General features: G+C 21.5%; 1 protein-coding gene across 1 annotated transcript in view; it reads left to right on the top strand.

The window, feature by feature from the left end:
- The window catches only part of LOC117173261 (adenosine 3'-phospho 5'-phosphosulfate transporter 1), a 43,708-nt gene that overhangs the window by 19,510 nt on the left and 8,110 nt on the right, over positions 1-16,088 (top strand). The window contains exons 4-6 of the mRNA XM_033361730.1: positions 488-712; positions 7,276-7,429; positions 14,923-15,134. Of these exons, the coding sequence (XP_033217621.1) occupies positions 488-712; positions 7,276-7,429; positions 14,923-15,134 (591 nt within the window). The remainder of the gene's footprint in view (positions 1-487; positions 713-7,275; positions 7,430-14,922; positions 15,135-16,088) is intronic.

The raw sequence follows: 16,088 nt of genomic DNA on the forward strand, positions 1-16,088 counted from the left end.
TTTTAGGTTTTTCTTACAAAATTAATTTTATTTTTCAAAGTTCTGGCCTGTTGTAATTTTGATAAAAATTTCCATTATTATTCAAAATTCAACTATTTTTTTTAAAGTACGAAATTAATTTTTTGCCAAGGAAAAACGAGTTTTTAACTAAATAGATACATTTTCAAAAAAATCGTTAAATTTTCAACAAAATATTTAAATTTTCGACAAAACAGTTTAAATTTAAAAAAATAGTTTAATTTCTAATCTAGACAGATGGTATTTTAGGTATTTGTTACAAAATTAATTTTATTTTTCAAAATTCAACTATTTCGATTGAAAATTCAACTATTTTGTTGAAAGTAAGAGTAATTTTTTGTTATAAATTAAGTTTTTAAACTAAAAATTCACATGTTGCAATTTTAGTTAAAAATTGATCTTTTTTAAGTCATTAAATCGATTATTATTTCCGAGATTGGAAATTAAAATTATTTTTGGTTTGCTTCAGGAGTACACGGACAATGACGGCAACAAAAGTCACTTTCGTGACTCCCAATTTTTAGTCTTCGTGAATAGAATTCTAGCATTCCTGATGTCAGGGTTTTATTTGATGGCTCAACGACATCCTAGTCACACGACTCCTTTGTATAAATATGCGTTTTGTTCTTTATCAAATGTACTCAGCAGTTGGTGTCAATACGAAGCTCTCAAATTCGTCAGCTTTCCAACTCAGGTATGTAAGTTTCTCTATTTTTTTTTTTTTTTTTATAAAGTAGGGTAAAGTCTTTTAATAATTAGTCTATTTTATTCATTTTTATCGAATTTTATTGCATTTTATTGCATTTTATTTCATTTTATTTTATTTTATTGACCGGAAATTTTACAACATTTTTATTCTAAACATTTTGTCCAAATTTGATTTCAATCGTTTTTTAAATAATTTGTTAAATTTTGATTTTGATAAATTATTATATCATTTAGTTTAGAATACTTAATTCGAAAATCTTTCACTTCGAAAATTTTCCATTTTAGACTTTTAATTTTTAAGCATATGCTTTAATTTAAAGAATTTTAAATCGAAGATTTTTAAATAAAAAACAGGGTGGCCAATGGACAGGGAAATTGAGAATTTTACGAATTTTCAGAAGAAAAATCTGCCCACGTTCGATTTTAACAGTTTTTTTATATAATTAAAGTGCAGTTTTGAAGATTTAAACAATTAAAAATTAAAAACATTTGAAGTTGACATTTTTTGATAAAAAACATTTTTATTTTATCAACTGCAAATATAAATAAAAACTTTCAGTCTGAAAGTTTTGATAAGAATTGAAATTAATGTATCATTTATTCCGATAATTTTATTTTTAAATAAAAATGTTCATGATTTATCAATAATATTTTTTTAATTCAGAGTTTCAGGTTTTCCTTTATATTATTTTTTACATTAAATTTAATAAATAAATTTATTAATATATTATTACTATCAATTTTTGTAGATATTAAAAAATTTAAACGTAATAATTAAAATAATTAAAGGTTTTTATTGAATTAAAAATATTGTGAGTCTAAATTGTTTAATTTTTATCCCATTTAATTTGAAACCAAATAGTTTTACATAGAAAGGTTTGAATCTTTAGATTTTCGAAGAACTTTTAATCTTTTAGCGTTACAATTTTAATTGTTCTATTTAAAAAGTGTTTAATTTATAAATGAAATTGTTAAATTTTGACGCATAAATAACAATTCATTTTCAATTTTCCTAAGAATCTTAAGAAAATTTTCTATTCTTTTAAAGTCTTTCACAATTATTTAAAAAACTTTTAAATGTTTTGTTTGAAATCTGCAAATATTTACATTTTATTTTTAGTTCGACTGTAAGTATTTCAAATTATTTCAAGTTCTACATTTAATTCGAATCTTTTTGATACTTCTAAATATTCCTTAAAATTATTCTAATATTTTTACAAATAATGTTCCATTGTTATTTATAAATTAAAATTTAATTTTTTTTAATTTGCAGGATTTCTAAAAGTTATAGAAAAAATTCAATTGTTTTTAAAACATATGTAAAAGTTCTGACGAAAAATTTAAAAATGATTTTGAATTTGAAAAAATTTAAAACCACTTCTAGATTTTTCAAGATTTTGAAATAAAATTGTAAAGCTTTTGAAGTATGCCTAGACTATTTAAAATAAAAATAATTCAACTTCTAATTTAAGAACTGGTAAGTTAAAAAAATTATTTTTCAAATTTTAATGTGTCCAGCTTAAAATTACGTAAAATAATATAATTTTGAAAATTTTTCAGCATTTGAATACACCATTTTTTTAATTGAAAAACTTTTAAACATCAATTTTAAAAGTTTGGAATTCAAGGGTTCTATTTTGAATGCTTTAATTTTTTTGTTTATTGTTTATTAATTTATATGAGAAAATGTTTATAATATAGTTTGATTTTTTACATTGTCATCTAATGAGAAAGTATTGGTTTTATGTAAAATTTCACTTTGTCGGTTTTCATAAAATCTTCACGTTTTGAGACCCACTAATTCAGAAAAAAACGATTTTTTCGAAGGTGTTTGTCTGTCTGTAGTTTGTATTCTGTAGGCATAATAACTTTCAAAAAATTGATCAGATTGGATTCTGCTTTGGCACACTTTTTTAAGGCCTAAAAAAAAAGAACAAGTACGTGAATCAGCTATTTTGGATCAAAATTCAAAAAGTGAGCACGTTTTCAAAAATTTTTAAGACCACATTTTTTCAAGATTTCAAAATTCTATGAACGGTCAAAAAAAAAAGTTAAGAAAAAAGTCTTGAGAAGAAAAATGTTAATTTTTGAAAGCCCTACAAAATTATCATAACAAATGTTCTGATTTGATCGAAAATTTAGAATTTTGTCGTACGAAAAATAATGAAAAATCCAAAAAGTCCGTTTTTTTGGTCAAACTATGCAAGATATGCAAAAATTGAATAAACTAAAATTACGCGCCCTAAAAAGATCTACAAATTTTTTAACAATCACTTTTCGATAGGACGCGTAGTTTTTGTTTTTAGTCGTAAAAAAGAATATTAAAAATTAAAAATAAATTACATTTTTGTACTAACGACAGAAGGTACAAAAAAAAACTTGTTTATCCAAAAAAAAAGGCTACAAATGTTTATTATTACTGTTTTATAAAATGCGCAGTTTTTTCTTTAATTGTAAGATATAACCTTTAAAATAAAAAAATTAAATTATTTCAATAGATTTTTTTAAATAAACATTTTTTGTAAAACGACGCAAGGTATGCACTAAAATTAAAAGACAAAAAAATTTTTTTTTAATTTCTTTGGCCGGGAAAAATGTTTGCGAACCGGGAAATGACCGGGAATTTTTTTCTTCAATTAAAACGACCACCCTGTAAATTTCGGGATCGTTGCAGGTCAGGAAATTCAGGAAATGTTGAAGCCAGTGTTATTATTTTTTGGAAAATTCAACAATTTTGTTAAAAAGTTATTATTATTCATTGAAAATTTGCCTTTTTGGCTTGATATGTCATATATTTGGGTAGAAAATGCTTCTTTTTTTTCTGTTTGTAAAAATCACAACTGTTCGGTTGAAAATTAATCTTTTTTGGTAGAGGGTTCAACTATTTTGTTGAAAACTCATCTTCTTTTGGCTGAATCCAACTATTTTTGAATTAAAATTTAAAAAAAAATTTTTGTTGAAAATTCAGCTTCTTCCGGTTGAATTCAACTACTATTTTTGGATTAAAATTAACATTTTTGTTGTTGAAATGTCAAATATTACATTTTTCGTTTAAAATTCATCTTTTTTTTGGAAGTTGAACTATCTTGTTAAAAATTCTTATTTTTTTTGTTTGAAAATTAATTCTTTTAACTGCAAATTTAACTATTCCATGTTTGAAAATCTATCTTCTTCACTTGAAAATTTCCCAATTTGTCTGAAAACTTTCTGTATTTTATTGAAACTCATTTTTTTTTTGTTAGAAAATTAACCTTGTTCATTGAAACTTGATATATTTTTTGTTGAAAATTTAAATATTTGAATTGAGAATTTTTCTTTATTAAAAAAAAATTTACTGAAAATTTAACTGCCTTATTTTAAATTTAAAGTGTATCTGTTTGAGATGCTAATTCAACTATTTGTTTGCAAATTCTTCTTTTTTGGTAGATATTTTATCTTATTGCTTGAAAAGTAAATTATTTAATTGAAAATTTAATTTATTTGGTTGAAAATCTTTTTTAATTGAAAATTAATTATTTTGTTGGAAATAACATTATTATTAATATTTTATTTTTGGGAAAAATTTATTTTACTTAGTCGAAAATTCCAGTATTTTTTAACACTTCATTTCTTTAGTAGAAAATTAAGATTCTTGCTTGTTGGTAGAGATTTAATCTTCTTGTATAAAAAGTTTAATATTTGCGTGAAAAAAAAAACTATTTTGTTGACATTTTTTTTCTTGGTTAAAAATTAAGTTTTTAACTGAAAATTTAACTATTCCCTTTTTTTGATATTATAGTTGAAAATTCAACTATTTGATTAAAAAATATTTTTCCTTTATATTTGAAAATTTATCCTTTTTACTTGAAAATTCATCTGTTTGACTGAAAATTTATCCTTCTTGAAGATTAATTTCCTTATGAGGACTACATTTCTACATTTTTTTGAATGTTCAAAATTAGTTTTTCTCATAGTTACCAATTAATTATTTTTATTAAAAACGAAACTATTCAATTTTTGGATGAAAAATTATTATGTTTTAATAAAAAATTGATTTATATTGTTAAAAATTGGTCTTTTTGGTAGAAAAATCATCTTTTGATTTGAAAATTAAACTATTTAGTTAAATATTGAAATCTTTTCTTGAAAATTAATTTCTTTATGAGGATTTATGATTTTAAATAATTTTTTTACCTTTTTTTTATGTTCAAAATTTCACAAAATTGTTCAAAATTAGTTATTCTTATGGTTGCCAATTAACTCTTTTGATTAAAAGTGAAACTATTCAATTTTTGGTTGAAAATTTATTTTGTTTAAATTAAAGATTCTTGTATTTTGTCAAAAATTGTTTTTTTTGTTGTTGTTGAAAATTCACCTTTTGGGTTGAAAATTAAACAATTTGGTTCAATATTGAAATGTTTTCATGAAAATTAATTTCTCTATGAGGATTTGTCATGTTACATGAAAATTTATTTGTTTGGTTGAAAATTGACCTATTTTGTTAAAATTTTTATGTTTTTTTTGCGTACAAAATTTTAACAACTTTGTTCAAAAGTCGCTTTTCTTATAGTTGCAAATTAATTATTTTTATTAAAAATGAAACTATTCAATTTTTGAATGGACATTTATTTTGTTTCAGTACAAAGTTCATTTATTTTTTAAAAAATTGGCCTTTTTGGTAGAAAATTCATCTTTTGGTTTGAAAATTCAACTATTTGATTGTATATTGAAATGTTTTCTTTAAAATTAATTTCTTTATGAGGATTTATCATTTTAAATGAAAGTTTATTTCTTTGGTTAAAAATTGAACTACTTTGTTGAAAATTTATTGTTTTTTTTGTGTAAACAATTTTAACAACTTTGTTTAAAATTCGTTTTTCTTATAGTTGCAAATTAATTATTTTTATTAAAAATGAAACTATTCAAGTTTTGGAATGAAATTTATTTTGTTTTAGTACAAAGTTCATTTATTTTTTAAAAAATTGGCCTTTTTGGTAGAAAATTCATCTTTTGATTTGAAAATTAAACTATTTAGTTAAATATTGAAATCTTTTCTTGAAAATTAATTTCTTTATGAGGATTTATTATTTTAAGTATTTTTTTTACATTTTTCTTATGTTCCAAATTTCATAAAATTGTTCAAAATTAGTTTTTCTTATGGTTGCCAATGAACTCTTTTTATTAAAAATGAAACTATTCAATTCTGGATGAAAATTTATTTTGTTTTAGTAAAAAATTCATTTATTTTTTAAAAAATTGGCCTTTTTGGTAGAAAATTAATCTTTGGTTTGAAAATTAAACTATTTGATTGTATATTGAAATCTTTTCTTGAAAATTAATTTATTTGTGGGGATTCATCATTTAGAATAAAAATTTATTTCGTTGGTTGAAAATTTATCTATATACATTATTTCATTTTTTGTTTAAAATTAATATTTTAAAAAGAAATTTGATTTAAAATAAGTCTTTTTTATATTAACTATTACATGTTTCGTTAACAATTAATTTGTGTTTTAATTAAGTACTTCATTGAAAGTCAACTTTTTTATAGAAAATTCGTCTTTTGGACTTAAAAATTCAACAATTAAGTTGAAAATGAACTTTTTTGTCAAAAATGCATATTTTTGTATACAAATTTAAATACTTTGGTAGAAAATTCATTTATTTTGTTAAAAATCCGTCTTTCTTTGTTGAGTACAACTGGTTGATTATTCTTTTTTATTTTTGTTGAAAATTACCTTTTTAACTGAAAATTTAACTATTCCATTTTTGCTTGAAAATTTACCCTTTTAGTCGAAAATTCAACTATTTGGTTGAAAATTCATCCCTTTTGTATAAAGATGCAACTATTTGGTAAAAAAAAATCAAATATTTTGTCGAAAAATTATTTATTCTGTTAAAAACTCAAGTATATTTTGTTAAAGTCATCTTTTTTGGTCGAAAATTTGGTGGTTAAAGATTTATCATTTAAGTGTACCATTTTTTTATTGCAAATTGAACTATTTGGTTGAAAATTCAACTACTTAGTAGACAATTTATGTATTTTGTTGAATTTTCATACTTTGTCGCAGTAGATGAATTTTTATGGTTGAAGATTCATAATTTTATTTGAAAATTTATGTATTTTTCTGAAAATGTGTCTGTTTATTGTAGAAATTTATCTTCTTTAGTTAAAAATTCTATTTCTTGGTTGAAAATTCATCTTTTTTGTCGAAAATTAAACTATTTGGTTCAAAAATTAATTTTTCTGTTAGAGATTCAACATTTGGGTTAAAAACTAATTTCTTTAATCGAAAATTCAATTATGTGGTTAAAAATTAAGTTTTTTTTTTTTATTTCAAGATTCATCATTTTAGTTGACAATTTATGCCTTTTCATAAGGATTAAACTATTTCGTTGAAAAATGATTTTTTTTATAAAATTCTTTTTCTTTAAACTTAAAATTTAACTATTTTATATTTGGTTCAAAATTGATCCTTTTGGCTTAAAAATTTAAATATTTAGTTGCAAATACAACTACTACATTTTTTTGTGTCGATAATTTAATACTCTCTTGAATTTTTAATCTAGGTTTTGGCGAAAGCTTCAAAAATTATTCCCGTTATGATTATGGGAAAATTTATTTCACGGAATTCCTACGAGTATTATGAGTATGTTACAGCGGTTATTATTTCAATTGGAATGACAATGTTTATGTTAGGTAGCAGCACTAACTCTAAAAATGGTAAGTTTTTGAATTTTATTTTCTTTTTACTTTTTACAAGAGGAGACCGCCAATTGTGAATTTTATTTTTTTCGTTCATAATTATTTTAAGGAAAGCTCATTATCTGGGTATTAATATGAAAAGAAATACTTTTTCTCTTTTTCGCCGTTTTCGAGAAAATCGACTTTGAAGTATTAGTGAATAGCCATATATCGGATTTCGGCGAAAAACAAGTCCGTTCGCCTGTTAGCTCAGGCAGTAGCGCTCCGGCTTGATAGCCAGAAGATCGCGTGTTCGATTCTCGTTGCCTGCACTTTTTTTTATGTATTTTCTTTTCATTAAAATTCTTATAAATATAGTTTCATTTAATAATCTTGAAAACTTTTCTTTAAAACTCACATTTTGAAACTTTTTTCAATGAAAAACTGTATTTTTAATTAGAATTTTAATTTGGTTGATAATTAACTTTTTTAACTGAATATTTAACTATTACATTTTTGGGAGAAATTTATTTTACTTTGTTGAAAATTCATTTATTTAGTAGAAAATTAAGATTCTTGCTTGGATATTCCAAATTTTGGTTGAAAATTGAATTATTTTATTGAAAATTCACGTATTTTATAAAAAAATTCGTCTTTTTCTTAAAAATTTAATCTTTTTGTTTGAAAATTTAAATATTGGGGAGAAAAATTTAACTATTTTGTTTGAAATTAGTTTTTCTTTAGTTAAATAATAATTTGTTTGACTGAATATTTAACTGCTGCAATTTTTATCTTAAAATATTTTTTATTATATTGTTGAAAATTCAACTATTTTGTTTAAAATTCAGTTTTTCAACTAAAAATTGAAATTTTTGTTTTAAAAATATTTTTTTTTGTAAAATATTATCTTTTAGTCTGAAAATTGAACTTTCCCATTTTTGTTTGAAACTATTTCCTGAAAAATGCATGTAGGAAAAGCAATAAATTTGTAAACAAATTTCTTGGTGAACAATTATTTTCTTTGGTTGAAAATCAATTTTTAACTCAAAATTTAACTTATATCATTGGTGAAAATTTGCCATTTTTAATTTAAAATTCACGTATTTTGTTAAAAAATCTTTTTTTTTTAACTAAACTTTTCGGTTGAAATTCATGCATTTTATTAAAAATTAGTCTCTTTGGTAGAATTTTAATCTTTTTGTTTAAAGTTTATAATGTTTTTGTGAAAAATTAACTGTTTTGTTTAAAATTGTACTTTTTTTTTTGTAAAAAATTAATGTTTATCTGAAACTTTAACTTTCTTTTGAAATGTAAATTATATTTATTAGTTGAAAATTCAACTATTTTTTTTTAATTCATCTTTTTTATAGATAATTAATGTTCTTGCTTGAAATATCATCTTTTTGGTTGACAACTTGCCTGTTTTTGTTAAAAATTAGTTTGTTTGGCTGAATATTTTAATTATTGCATTTTTGATTGTAAATTTATATTTTTTTCGTTAATAATTCAATTATTGGATGTAAACTTCGTGCATTCAATAAAAAAATTAATCTTTTTGATTGAGAATTGAAATATTTTCGCGAAAAATTTAACTGTTTTGTTGAAAGTTCGTTTTTTTGTTGTTAAAAATTGTTTTGTTTGACTGAAATTTTAATTATTGCATTTTTGATCGTTAATTTATATTTTTTTCGTTGATAATTCAATTATTGGATGTGAACTTTGTGTATTTATTGAACAAATTCGTCTTTTTGGTTGAAAATTGAAATATTATGGTAAAAAATGTAACTATTTGGTTGAATTTATTATTTTTTCATTAAAATTTAATTTGTTTAGCTAAACATTTAACTGCCATTTTTTACTTGTAAATTTATCTTTTTTGGTTGAAAGTTCATCTTTTTCGTTGAAAATGCATGCTTTTGATTAAAAATTCATCTATTTCCTGAAAAATTAATGTGCTTTGTAGGAAATTCCACAATTTTCTTAAATATTTTATTGGTAAAAAAATCTTTTGTGTGTTTAACAATTAATTTATTAACTGAAAATTTAATTATTATATTTTTACTGAAACAGATCTGAAAATTCTCTTTTTTTTTAGTTGAAAATCCATGTATTTTCTTGAAAGTTCGTTTCTTTTGTAGAAAATTAACATTTTTTTGAACTAAAGTGATTTGTTGAACTGTTTTGATAAAAATTTGCTTTTTTTTTGTCAAAAATTAGTTTGTTTGGCTGAAAAATTAACTGCTCTATTTTTAATTGAAAATTTATCTTTTTTAGTTGAAAATTAAATTATTGGATGTAAAATTCATGTATTTAATAAAAAAATTCGTCTTTTTAGTTGAAAAATTTTTGTGACAAATTTAACTATTTTGTTAAAATTTTTTCTTGATTAAAATTACATTTTTTTAAACTATTTTGTTAAACATTCATATATTTAATAAAAAAATTCGTCTTTTTGGTTGAAAATTGAAATATTTTGGTAAAGAGTTTAACTATTTGGTTGCAATTTTTTTTATTATAATTTAATTTGTTTAACTGAAAATTTGACTGCCATTTTTCAGTTAAAAATTTATCTTTTTTGGTTGAAAGTTACTCTTTTTCGTTGAAAAAAATTCATTTGTGTGTTTAAAAATTAATTTTTTAACTGAAAATGTAATTATTATATTTTTACTGAAAATTATTTATTTTAAGCTGAAAATCTATGTATGTGGCGAATATTTCAAAGACGATTTTCTCAAAAATATTCGAAAATTTATGTTTAATTCGAAATATTTACCCAAAAGTCCCGCTTTCTAGTTATTTATTTATATTTATAAAAAAAATCAAAAATCAGGGTGTCAACTTGACCGCTACTTGCGGTTAAAAATAAAAAAACTCTTTTGTCAAAAATTAATTTTTTTATTTGAAGATTCATAATTTTAATTGAAAATGCATCGATTTAAAATATTTATTTATTTAAAACATTTCTTTAAACATTTATTTTAAAAATCTAACTACCTTATTGAAGATAATTTTTTAAACTTAAAATCACGATTCCAGTAGATTATTTGGTTGAAAACTCATCTTTTTTTTATGAAAATTCAATTCTTATTTCGAAAATTTATGTACTTTGCGGAAAATTCGTATTTTTTTGTAGAAAATTAATCTTTATGATTAAAAAGTCATCTTTTTGGTAGGTAGAAAATTCACCTATTCCAGTTAAAGATTCATTATTTGAGTTAAAAATTAATTAGTTTCCTTGAAATTTAATTTCTGCCACTAAAAATTTTAATGGTTAGATTTTTGGTTAAAAATTAATTTTTTTCTTGTTAAAAGTTCAACAATTTGGAAAAAATTTGTATCTTTTAATTAAAAATTCGCGTATTTTGTTAAGAAAAAAAAGTTTTGCAGACAATTATCTCATTCATTGAAAATTCATCGTTTTAATTAAAAATTCATTTATTTGTTTGAAAAAAATGATCTTTTTGATTAAAAACTTAGTTTTTCTGTGAATGAAAAGGAATTTTTTGCTGAAAATTTAATTATATTTTTGAAAATTCATTTCTTTTTTGGTTTAAAATTATTTATATTTTTTTTTTTTAACTGAAAATGTTACTATTAGTCTAGTTTCATCATTTTAGTTAGAAAATCATCTCTTTGATTGGGCATTCAGTTTTTGACTAAAAATTTAAATATTCTACTTTTGGTTGAAAAATTATCTTTTTTAGTTGGAAATACGTTTTTTTTTTTGGTTTAGCATTGATTGTCTATAACTTAAAACTTAATTATTTTAGTTTTGGTCGACAATTTATCTTTTAGCACTAATATTTTTTTTTTGCAAATTCAACTATTTCAGTTGAATATTCATTGTTTTAGTTAAAAACTCATCAGTTAAGTTGAAAATTATTTTTTTAAACTAAAAACGTTACTATCCATTTTCTGTTGATAATTTGATTCTTTTCTAGTTCAAAATTCAACTTTTTAGTTGAATATGTATCTCCTTCAATTAATAATTTTAACTATTTCGTTAAAAATACATGTATTTGTTTGAAAAATTGTATTTTTTTGGTATCAAATTAATCTTATTGTTTAAAAATTCATTTTTTTGTTGTTGAAAATTTTAGTATCATTGAGTTTTTTTACTGAAAATTCAACTTCGATTTTTGATTAACAATTTATCTTTTTTTAGGTGAAAATTCGTGTATTTTTATTAAAAATTTGACTTTTTGTAGAAATTAATCTTCTCGGTTCGAAATTCATCTTTTTCTTTAAAAAAATTAACAATTTTAGTTGAAGATTCGTAATTTTAGTTGGAAATTTATCAGTTAGGTTAAAAATTATTTTTTTTTTAACTGAAAATGTTTATATCCATTTTATGTTGAAAATTCTATTTTTTCTAGTTCAAAACTCAACTATTTGGTTGAATATTTGTCTTCTTTAATTAAAAATTCAAGTAGTTCATTGAAAATTTATGTATTATGATGAAAAATTGTATTTTTTGGTATAAAATTAATGCTATTGTTTAAAAATTCATCTTTTTGGTTGAAAATGCATCGTTTAGTTGAAAATTAATCTCTTTGATCGATCATTCATTTTTTTACTGAAACTTTAACTTCGATTTTTGATTAACAATTTATCTTTTTTTATGAAAAGTCGTGAATTTTTATTAAAAGTTTGAGTTTCTGGTAGAAATTAATCTTCTGGGTTCAAAATTGATATTTTTTGGTATAAAATCAAACTTTTTTAGTTGAAGGTTCATCATTTTAGTTGAAAATTCATCAGTTATGTTAAAAATTAATTTTTTTAACTAAAAATCTTACTGTCTATTTTCTGTTGAAAATTCTATTTTCTTTTTGGTATAAAATTCAACTTTTTGATTCAACGTGTGTCTCCTTTAATTAATAATTGAACTATTTCGTTGAAAAAAAATGTATTTGTTTAAAAAATTGTATTTTTTGGTACAAAAGTTTATTTTATTGTTTAAAAATTAATATTTTTGGTAGAAAATTCATGGTTTAGTTGAAAATTTATCTCTTTGGCCGATCATTAATTTTTTTACTAAAAATTTAACTTCGATTTTTTATTAACAATTTGACTTTTGGAACCAATTAATCTTCTTGGTTTAAAATTTACCTTTTTCGTATAAAATCAAACTATTGTAGTTGAAGGTTCATCACTTTAGTTGAAAATTCTATTTTTTTCTTAGTTTAAAATTCAACTTTTTAGTTGAATATGTGTCTTATTTAATTAATAATTGCACTATTTCGTTAAAAATAAATGTATTTGTTTGAAAAATTATATTTTTTGATAATAAAATTTATTTTATTTTTTAAAAATTTATCTCTTTGGCCGATCATTAATTTTTTTACTGAAAATTTAACTTCGATTTTTTATTAAGAATTTGACTTTTTGGAACCAATTAATCTTCTTGGTTTAAAATTTACCTTTTTCGTATAAAATCAAAATATTATAGTTGAAGGTTCATCACTTTAGTTGAAAATTCTATTTTTTCTTAGTTTAAAATTCAACTTTTTAGTTGAATATGTGTCTTATTTAATTAATAATTGCACTCATTCGTTAAAAATAAATGTATTTGTTTGAAAATTTGTATTTTTTGGTAATAAAATTTATTTTATTTTTTAAAAATTAATCTTTTTGGTTAAAAATTTATCTCTTTGGCCGATCATTAATTTTTTTACTGAAAATTTAACTTCGATTTTTTTTAAGAATTTGACTTTTTGGAACCAATTAATCTTCTTGGTTTAAAATTTGCCTTTTTCGTATAAAATCAAACTATTGTAGTTGAAGGTTCATCACTTTAGTTGAAAATTCTATTTTTTTTAGTTTAAAATTCAACTTTTTAGTTGAATATGTGTCTTATTTAATTAATAATTGCACTATTTCGTTAAAAATAAATGTATTTGTTTGAAAATTTGTATTTTTTGGTAATAAAATTTATTTTATTTTTTAAAAATTAATCTTTTTGGTTAAAAATTTATCTCTTTGGCCGATCATTAATTTTTTTACTGAAACGATTTTTTATTAAGAATTTGACTTTTTGGAACCAATTAATCTTCTTGGTTTAAAATTTACCTTTTTCGTATAAAATCAAAATATTATAGTTGAAGGTTCATCACTTTAGTTTAAAATTCTATTTTTTCTTAGTTTAAAATTGAACTATTTCGTTAAAAATAAATGTATTTGGTTGAAAAATTGTATTTTTTTGTAAAAAATTAATCTTATTGTTAAAAAATTCATCTTTATGGTTGAAAATTCAAGTATTCCAGTTAAATATTCATCATATTGGTTCAAAATTCATGAATTGGATTAAACATTTTTTTTTTTTAACTAAAAATGTTTACTACCCATTTTCTGTTGAAAATTCTTTTTTTTTCTAGTTCAAAACTTAACTATTTGGTTGAATATTTGTCTTGTTTATTAGAAAATTCAAGTAGTTCAGTAAAAATTCATGTATTTTGTTGAAAATAGTATTTTTTGTTAGAAAATTAATGTTACTGTTTAAAAATTAATCTTTTTGGTTGAAAATGCAAATATTCCAGTTAAGTACTCATCATTTTAGTTGAAAATACATTGTTTTAGTTAAAAATTCATCTCTTTAATCGATCATTAAGTTTTTTTACTTAAAATTTAAGTTCGATTTTGATTAGCAATTTATCTTTTTGTATATGAAAATTCGTATATTTTTATTAAAAATCAGACTTTTTGACAGCAATTAATCTTCTTGGTTGAAAATTCATATTTTTCTTAACAAAACCAACTATTTTAGTTAAAACTTCATCATTTTAGTTAAAAATTCATCAGTTGTTGAAAATTATAATTTTTTTAACTAAAAATGTTATTATCCTCTTTCTGTTAAAAAAAATTTTCAGTTCAAAATTCAACTATTGTGTTGAATGTTTATCTGCTTTAATTAAAAATTCAAGTAGTTCATTAAAATTTCATGTATTTTGTTGAAAAATTGTATTGTTTTTAAGAAATTTAATCTTATTGTCCAAAAATGTATCTTTTTGTGTAAAAATTTGATTGTTCCAGTTAAATATTCCTCATTTTAGTTAAAAACTCATCTTCTTTTGTATAAAATCCAACTATTTTAGTTGAAGATTCATGATTTTTGTTGAAAATTCATCAGTTTTGGTAAAAATTAATTTTTCAAACAAAAAATGTTTACTATCCATTTTCTGCTGAAAATAATATTTTTTTCTAGTTCAAAATTCAACTTTTTAGTTCAATATGTGTCTCCTTCAATTAAAAATTGAACTATTTCGTCAAAAATACAAGTATTTGGTTGAAAAATGGTACTTTTCTTAGAAAATTAATCTTATTGTTTAAAAATTCTTCTTTTTGGTGTAAAATTCAACATTTTCAGTTGAAGATTTATGAATTTTTTTTTTTAAACTTAATTTATTTTGCTATTTTTTGCTCTATTATTTTGATTGCAAAAACTCGGCCGGGAAAACCGTGGAAATTTGAATGCGCCACCCTGAAAATGGTCCGACTCTTGAATTGAAAAAGCGTGTTATCCTTTCCCTTTTTAGATGAAGTAACGACGTTTTCTGGAGTCTTACTTCTTGCTGGTTACATGGTACTTGATAGTTTTACGAGCAACTGGCAAAATTCACTTTTCACCGAATATGGAATGACCAGCGTCCAAATGATGTGTGCTGTTAATATGTTTTCCTGCCTTTTGACTGCAACCTCTCTCGTGCAACAGTCAACTTTCGCTTATTCCTTAACTTTCATGGCCAAGGTAATTAATAATAATTCATTAAAATTAAACAAATTTCAATAGGGAAAATTAAAAATATTACTTGTAATCTTCGGGGCCATCCATAAATCACGTAACACATTCTTTGTCCATTTTTTACCCTCTCCCATGTAAAAATTTTGAAAAAAATGTTTTTTTTTACCCCCGGCCTTTTATATCTTTTTTTTTTAAATAAAAGCGAAAAGTAAGAAAATTAAAACAATAATTACAAGCTTGAAACCCTTCATCAATAAGAAGGGCAGACTGCCAATTGTAAAATTTAGTTTTGATTAAGAATAAGGTTTTGCCAAAAAATGTAAATATTTGGTTAAAAATTGTCTTTTGGTTGCGGATTCAAACTAATTTCTTGAAAATTGAACTTTTTTGTTGAAAGTTCGTTTATTTATTGGTTGAAAATTTATTTTACTAACTGAAAATGTGAGTATTTTATTTTTGGTAGAAAATTTATCTTTTAGTTAAAATTTTTCGTTAAAAAATTTTCTTTTTTTATAGAAAATTCCACTATTTAGCCAAAAATTCATATTTTTGGTTGGAAAATTTTGTTGGAAATCACTGTGATTAAATATTTATTTCTTTGGCTGAAAATTCGTTTCTTTTTATTTAATCTATATTTTATTTACTGACGATGTAAAAACTGATATTTTTTTATTAAAAATTCAACTAATTGCTGTTAAAAGGTAAACTCTTTTGTTAAAAATTGATTTTTGTTTATTTGAAGATTCATCATTTTAATTGAAAATTCATCTCTTTTTAAAAATGTAACTACTTTATTGAAAATAATTTTGTTAACTAAAAATTTAATTATTCCAATAGAAAATTGAACTATTTTGCTGAAAACTTATTTTTTTTTGTTTGTTAAAAATTAGATTTTTAACACAAAAATTAACCATTCTATTTTTAATTGAAAATGTATCTTTTTTAGATGAAAATTTATAT

Source organism: Belonocnema kinseyi, chromosome 5, assembly GCF_010883055.1.
Source record: "Belonocnema kinseyi isolate 2016_QV_RU_SX_M_011 chromosome 5, B_treatae_v1, whole genome shotgun sequence".
Classification (NCBI taxonomy): domain Eukaryota; kingdom Metazoa; phylum Arthropoda; class Insecta; order Hymenoptera; family Cynipidae; genus Belonocnema; species Belonocnema kinseyi.